Genomic DNA, 7,415 nt, shown 5'->3' with positions numbered 1-7,415 from the left:
GGCGCGAAGCTCAGGAGCGCGCCGGTGTCGAGGAGGGACTCCACGCCGTCGGGGTGCCGCAGGAACTCGCCTACGTCGCCGCCGGAGACGCCGTCCGGGAGCCGGACGCTCTCCCGCCGCCTCGCCGACAGCCGCGCCCGCCGTCCTCGCGGCGCGACCTGGCCCGCCTCGGCATCGCCCTCGCTGCCGCCGCCGTCAGCCTCGGCGTCGCTGCTTGCCACCGCGATCCTCCATGATGCCCCGTCGCTGCGGCTCTTCTTGGCTGCCTCGCTGCACGGACCAGCAGCTGCCGCCGCCGCTACTCTTGCCCGTGGTGCGGGGACCGGCCGCCGTTTGGTGATGAAGATGGCCGCAGGCTTGGTGGCGGCGAGCCTCATTCCATCGCCTGCTACAGCTTCAGCTGCGCATGGATTGGAACACCGGGCAACTGATGATCGGAGCTGAGGCGAGGAGCAGAGAGGAGCGAGCCAACCACTGGCCGGGGCTTATCGTGTTCGTGCTGTTTGCTCGCGTTGTCCAGGCCGCTCAGCTCTACACATCGACACAGATCATGTGTGGTTGCCGGGCCTGGCACGCCTTGCTGTCGAGGCCTGACTCGCTTCTGTCTTCTCATACGGCTCGTGCAGGTGCATGTCTCTGAAGAGTCCGAACAGACTGAACTAATTTTTGTATACTGTATATAACAATTCGCTGGCAACCTTGTTTTTCGTTGTAAACTTGTAGATCAGTAGATCATCTATCTGGTTTGAGAATTGCAACTCATTGGTGTTCCAAAATGCTAGTTAGTTTACAAGAGACTGCGTCTTTTGTGTTCAATTGGCATTTTGCCTGGAAAAAACTGCTCTGTTTTTGGTAAAAAAAATTCTATGAAACTCGTATGTTTCGAACGAGCCTCTGCCTATATAGGAAAAATTCATTGCATTTTACAGCCATGGAAAATTCTAATTAAGCTGTTCTCCACGTGGCTCCACTATCTACCAGCTTGATGTATGTATCCCTGAAGTCGTCGAAAAATCTAGCTTGGTCCTCTGCATATATCCTAATCCATCTGCAGATGTAAAATGTGCAATATTAATAAGCTGATAGAGCATTTAACATTTCCCAAGCATTATCGCTTAAGCCATCTTATTTGGTTTATTTAAGCTAGATATATTAGCTCACAACGTACAAGATAACGAAGATAAGCGAACTTTGCCATGAAAAAGAGATGCAATGTCAATGAGCGCAGATCTAGTTCAGAGCCAACCTTAAGCACTCGTCATCTTCAGTGAGTGCCCAATCCGTGCGCAGCCCCACCATTGCTTCCATGCCAGCTTCACAAAGGAGCAAAATAATCAACACAGTAAGTTTTGAAAAACTCAAACTTCAGATGAGTTTCAGTGGATAAGTCGTCTCTCCAGATTCCAAGGAAGAAGGGAAAAAAATTATGTGACAAAGGCATGAGGATAAGCACATGCACTTACATGAAGATGTTTGAGGCTTCTTCTCAAGGAGCACTTTGAAGTAGGTGTTGTCAAAAACGATTGGACTCCCGAATCCTTTGCCTCCAATTGTGTGTGCACCAGATAAAACAACCATCTCCTGCGGTCTGTTAAATGTCAAATATAACTTCAGGCATGGATCTAACACTAGCTTACTTCGTGAAACAAGAATAAATAAAAAATCTGCCGAAATATCACCAAGTGTGAGGTGATGATGTATACTGATTTGATTCCAAATGAAGAACTGAAACCCATGAAGTAGGCACAATATAAGAAAGCGAGAACTCACGAAAAACCCTTTGTGCTGAATAATGTTTTTAGAGCAGCTGCATCCAATGTCTCTTCAGGGAGCTTACCAGCTGGATCAGCAGTACTTCATAGAGAAATACGCTCTTTCAGAAAAATAAGGATAAAGAAACACAATCTGGAATGACTTAAAAAGCTTTCTTAACATTGCGAGTTGCAAAGAATTGTATAATCAAAATCTTTGTGATGTTGCACCTGGAATCTAATCGTCCTAGCCTTACTGGAATTTCAGGCCCACCACAGAGCGCAACTGCCTCAGCACCAGCCACAGCAATCAAGTCCGCCCATGACACTATCGACAAGTGCATCAGTAAATTTTACTCAAAGTGAAAACTGAAGTTCCATAAAGGAAGTACAAAACTGCAAATGATGTGAATTTAAATACCTTTCTGAATATCATCGATTCCTGCTTTTGCTTTTCCTAATATCTGTTCGGTTATGAAGCAATTAAACAACCATAAGATGACAACATAGTATTCCTCAATAAATATAACAGTATTTAAGACATTAAACACACAAAAAAGATGATGCTTGTCTGAAAAACACTCTCAAGGGGGTAAACCTTTATGGATCTATTTAGCCCAGTATTTTCAGGCCTGTCAACTTCATATATTATAGAGCCATTCATGCCACCTGAAAGATACTGATATTAATAGTTTGACAGATGTTAATGTGTAGTTTTTCTTTACTTTATTAATAAACACATCATATTCCATGTACATTTTCTAACATTTCCTTTTACATATATTATAGCCTTGCTCAGAACCTAATATTTTAATCTCAACAATTTTATCTATATTTTAATCCAAAAAGAATTTGATAGTGCACTATGTCAGCCGTAGATCAGTGAAAATATCAAGAAAGCTAACCTGATTTGTCACTAACATCAAAAGTCCCTGCATCATGGAAAACCAAACGAAGCACGCCAGCAGCCTTGGCCTTGGTTAAGACAGTCCTCACGCCACTTCGAATGATTGATTCATTGTATGTCTCAGCCCTGTGAAATCAACAATGATCAACTTCTCTTACAGATATCACACTGCCATTTTAGGAGCAAGAAACAGCTTTGAGGATGTTTTCTTTTTACGGATCACTGTATGCTATTCATTACATAAATTTTTTTCTAAATTCATGTTTGCACAGTGTTTACCATTTGAAACATCAATAACGTGCTCTTATGAATTTCTGATAATAACTTTATGAACTGAATAGCTATGGAAACTCAGTGATAAAATACAAATAGCAAGGTAGTTATATAATGCACTTACGCGCTTGAGACATCAACATGAGGAAGCAGAAAAGGGAGCAAAATGGCAGAAGCAAACTCTCTCCTTCTATAATGCCAGGAAGATCTAGGACCTGGGGCCACCATACAAAGAAAATTTTAGTTGACCATACTGATTTTGTGTTGTGGATTCTCCCTAAGCAGTAAGCAACAAAAAACGTTACTGACATCAATCAGACACTTACAGATTGAGTTCATTGAAAATGATTTGGAACCAGGAGATATATGCCGTTCTAACTGAAATGCAAAGCATAATAACTGTGGTATACCTGAAAGGGCGTCTTTATTTTCTTGCTCAACAAGCTGTGAACATGCCAAATCAGCAGCACACCTACCACCAGCTGCAGAAGCTGTTATCACCAGGTTCCCAGCCTTTTTGCCCCTGCACATCATGATTTCTCAGGTCATTTGCTTCCATGTACACATAACTGAATCATTTAAATGAATCATTTGCATAAGTAATGAGCAAAGTTGCTAGCATCACCTGCAGGTACAGCGGCTGTAGCTGGAGTAGAAGATGCTGGAGGAGGAAGATGATGCAAGATAGGGGATGTTGGTGAGCTCCATCCCTTCCTGCTTGCTTTCTCTGAGTTTGGAACAACACCCACCAGCCTACCACAGCTCTTGAAATGAAAAAAAAAAGAAGGAAAAAGGCACTACCCACTAGTTAGCCTATCGCTACCTGGCTGTACATGTGTGGTTCCCAACTTCTGGTCCCCACGAAATCACTTGGACAAGCTGTGTTCCAAAGATATTTATCCATTAGTTTTTAGTCCTGCAGGAATATGCCACTGAAGACCCTTGCAAATCTCTTTAAATTCACTGTGAAATTTGACTGTCTGTAATGTCTCTTTCATTCGGCACCAACATTTGCCTTATTTGTTTGTTTATAGTTTAACAAGAATGGAGTCTGACCTGAATTGTGCCTCAAAATAGTAAAATACAAAATGATCCAAGACACACACTGCCAATTGATAGAATTCACGAAATAAAGCAACCTAACATCCCCAATTAATTAGTAGTGATGGCAATATATACTACACCATTGAGCACAACAAATCAACATATAAGGGAGTAGCAGAAAAAGTTTTTTTTCTCAAACGATATCAAGGAAAGCAGATTCAGTGACAGACACAACTTAATTTACAGTACAGGTAAATCATGACTGGATTTTAATTATCGTCAAGTACATATGCCGTAGGGCAAACAACTGTTGTTTCACAGACATGATCACTATAGCTTGGGGAACCCAGTTAGTGGGCCCGCGGCCCAGTCACACAGATTTTTAAAACAGTTTCTTAGAAGTCGGAACTCTCTGATGATGGATTGAAAGCCACCTGGTCACCACAATCCAAGTTATCTCCAGAGTGCTGACGGCCAACTCCCATCAAGTCGAGATAATGTTGGTAATGAGATATAATGGTGTTCATCTTATCAGTGGACCCTTGACCACAGATATCATCACCATACAGGATGTTCATGGTAGCACCAAAGCCAGGATACCTCTTGGACAATGTGTCGTTCTTGGTGGGTTTCCAGTTACCAACAAACACATCATGGGCAGATGGCTGCTTCCGCTTCATTGGAGTCATCCACCTCCAGACAGCTGCTTCAAATGCTAGGGTGGCATTCTGTTCCAATAGCTCTGGGTGATTCAACAGATCCTGCTTGATACCATTGCCAATGATACCATAGTTGTGGTTCCTGGTGAACATCAACAAGCAGATCCAAAATCATCAATAACATAGCCTACTCAGCTCCTAATAATCATCAATAAAGAAGTGACATATCAGCCTGACCAGTAAACAGGAATAGCGCCTCTGCCATAGTACTCAACTCCTTCAACACAAGGGTACAATTCATTGCTATCATCACAGTAGCTCTGACTGGGGCTCAATTCATGGTTATAGCAAAGCCCCCAAGCCGTTTCACCACCAGGTGCTTCACCGTATCCACCTGATAGAACACACAGTTACAGTACTTATCAGAAGCTACTTGGCAAAAATTCAGATTAATGTGCAGAATATTTCAAATCAGCAAAATAGAACTACAATATATAACTTAACTTTAGCTAATTTGCTTCTACAAAGTCTATTGTAGTGTTGTTATTTCCAGATTAACATAGATACCAAATTATTCGGAATTTTGGGTGAACCATACTGTTTTTGATCCACATCTCACTGCATTCGACAATTAGTAAACTGAAAATAAAAACCCCATTGTGTTCCCATTTCCTGTGTTCTATGCAGCACGGATACGGATACGCGTATCAGTATCGGAAGGATACGGATACGCGGATACGACAATTTCTCAAACAACCCAATACGCGGATACGTTTTTAACTATTTTATTTGAAAAATAGATAACAATGCATATTAAATTGCAAAACAGGCTGTCTTCATGGAGCCTATTGCTACCAATATTCTCTGAAATTCACTGGCCAAATCCCAAATACATTCTGATCCTCAATTCAACATCACCTCTCCTAGTCCGACAATCCTGCAATATAATCTAGATGCAGATCTAAGCCTACAAGACATAGTTGAACATGTAGAGCGTGGATTCGACTAGTGAGGGCGCCTGCACTAAGTGTAAGTATCAGGTATTCAGGTGAAATGCAAAATCAGAACTAGTCTGGCACTCGATCCCGGCGCATCGGATTGCTCGATCGGGGTAAGGAGTGGAGAGGAGGAGCGAAGCTTACATGACGTCTTGGCGCCGACATGGCCGAGGAAAGCGGCGACCTCCTTCATCCCCATCTGCTTGCCTCCGGTGGTGCCGAACCCGCTAGGCTCGAAGAGGGCGGCGGCGGTGATGAAGGCCTGGTAGTCCCAGAAGCCGGGGGCGTGGGCCTGGGCATCGTTGCGGTGGGCGAAGAGCTCCTCGAACTGGTACGCCTTGAAGTAGTCGCTGATGGTCTCGTTGCAGCAGAACCGGCTGCCGCTGCACTCCCACCCCTTGCCGCACACCTTCTCGCCGGCCTTCTCCTTCCTCCCCGCCGCCGACGCGGCAAGCAGAAGCAGCAGCAATGCCGCCCATCGGGCCATCGCCGGCTCGCGGCTGCAGGTCCCTCTTGCCTTCCCAACGAAGCAACTCACTGGCTGCTGAAGGCGAAACGAGGAGGCGCCGAGCCGCCGATGATTCGGTGGGGGAGGAAACGGGTCGGGTCGTCTGGAATGTTGGTGGCCGAAGACGCGGAGGGAGGGGACCGGTGAGCTGTTTCCGTTCTGGGGGTATTATCGTCAATTCTACCTTTCGGTTTTCGAAATCACATTTCACAGATGTACTCACTCACTTGCCATGTAAAATATCAAATACTTCCCTCGTTTTTAAATATAAAGGTATTTATAAAGGCTACATGACCTCAATAAGAGTATATATTTAAAAATAGATGTTATCTATGTGACAGAACCGCCTAAATTATCCCGGCTCAAGTGCGTAGGCCATCACCATAAAGGCAACATTAGCTTAAACACACTTCAAACGGAACAATTTTTGATCTGTCGGGTAACGTCCCGATACAACCACCGATTCTCGGATCGAATAAGCATACCCCGCACGAAGGCGAGTTCAAAGATATTACAACCACAATTTTACAACACAGGCATAGTAAAGATCACAAACCAGTTCAAACGATTATTACAAAACCAATTTAAGTAAAGCAGTTATACAAACTATAAGTATAAGTTCAGAGTTTAAACAGAGGAAGATAAAACACGACGGCTACAACATGTCGCAAAAAGGATACCAGGCTAGCCCAAGCATGGTATCACTCGTCATAGTCATTGCCGGTCGAAGACGTATCCCACTCTACGGACCAGCTAGGAGGCAACGAGCAAGAATAGGTCAAGCTAGCAATCTGATCCTCAAAACTCATACCTGTAAAAGGGTTTCAACAGCAAGGCTGAGTATTCTAATACTCAGCAAGACTTAACCGTCAACGGGTATAAGTAGCCCACTATAGCTAGACTATGCAAGGTTTGTGAGGCTCTGGTTTTCCTTTTTACTGAAAAACAATAAAGAGTAGATCCTTACTTTCAAGTTTTAGCTTTCAAAATTCTAGTCGATTAACCATTCTATGTAAGCAACTACTAACCAATCATGGTAGAAAACTAAGCAAACATCAATATTGATAAATAATATTATTGCTCTTATTACTCTGTGTGGCAAAGGGATCAAGCAGTCTCATTTCATCGTGAGAGGCGGACGATTCTGAATCGAAATTCAACCTTGCAAGGATAAACCTAGCACACACGTCTGGAACACCGTCGGGTCATTCCCAAACAACCGTTGACCTTTCTTTCCGGCTTGTGGATAGGAACACTCTCCCCGACTACAGGGCT

At 43.8% G+C, this 7,415-nt stretch overlaps 2 protein-coding genes across 4 annotated transcripts; both read right to left on the bottom strand.

Moving 5' to 3' along the window:
• Positions 1-730: 730 nt before the first annotated feature.
• Positions 731-3,744, bottom strand: LOC120678459 (putative L-ascorbate peroxidase 6). 3 transcript variants are annotated; one of them, XM_039959650.1, is made up of 11 exons: positions 3,557-3,742; positions 3,342-3,454; positions 3,056-3,146; positions 2,657-2,784; positions 2,350-2,420; positions 2,173-2,215; positions 1,983-2,079; positions 1,771-1,854; positions 1,464-1,588; positions 1,247-1,313; positions 731-1,048 (listed from the first exon to the last, which is right to left on the bottom strand). In XM_039959650.1, the coding sequence occupies exons 1-11, from the start codon at positions 3,637-3,639 to the stop codon at positions 946-948; spliced, it is 1,005 nt and encodes a 334-aa protein (XP_039815584.1). In that variant the 5' UTR covers positions 3,640-3,742; the 3' UTR covers positions 731-945. The 3 variants fall into 3 exon arrangements, with proteins under 3 accessions (XP_039815584.1, XP_039815585.1, XP_039815586.1); XM_039959652.1 differs by having other exon boundaries at positions 736-1,048; positions 1,464-1,581; positions 3,557-3,744; XM_039959651.1 differs by lacking the exon at positions 1,771-1,854 and having other exon boundaries at positions 3,557-3,743.
• Positions 3,745-4,147: 403 nt separating this feature from the next.
• On the bottom strand, positions 4,148-6,264 carry LOC120678460 (chitinase-like protein 1). The gene is made up of 3 exons (XM_039959653.1): positions 5,777-6,264; positions 4,872-5,028; positions 4,148-4,776 (listed from the first exon to the last, which is right to left on the bottom strand). Exons 1-3 carry the CDS (start codon positions 6,117-6,119, stop codon positions 4,371-4,373), a joined length of 906 nt encoding a protein of 301 aa, XP_039815587.1. The 5' UTR covers positions 6,120-6,264; the 3' UTR covers positions 4,148-4,370.
• Positions 6,265-7,415: the final 1,151 nt, after the last annotated feature.

Source organism: Panicum virgatum, chromosome 6N (genome assembly GCF_016808335.1).
Source record: "Panicum virgatum strain AP13 chromosome 6N, P.virgatum_v5, whole genome shotgun sequence".
Taxonomy (NCBI): Eukaryota; Viridiplantae; Streptophyta; class Magnoliopsida; order Poales; family Poaceae; genus Panicum; species Panicum virgatum.
The sequence above is the reverse complement of the archived record's forward strand: the minus strand, read 5'-3'. Positions and strand labels throughout refer to the sequence as shown.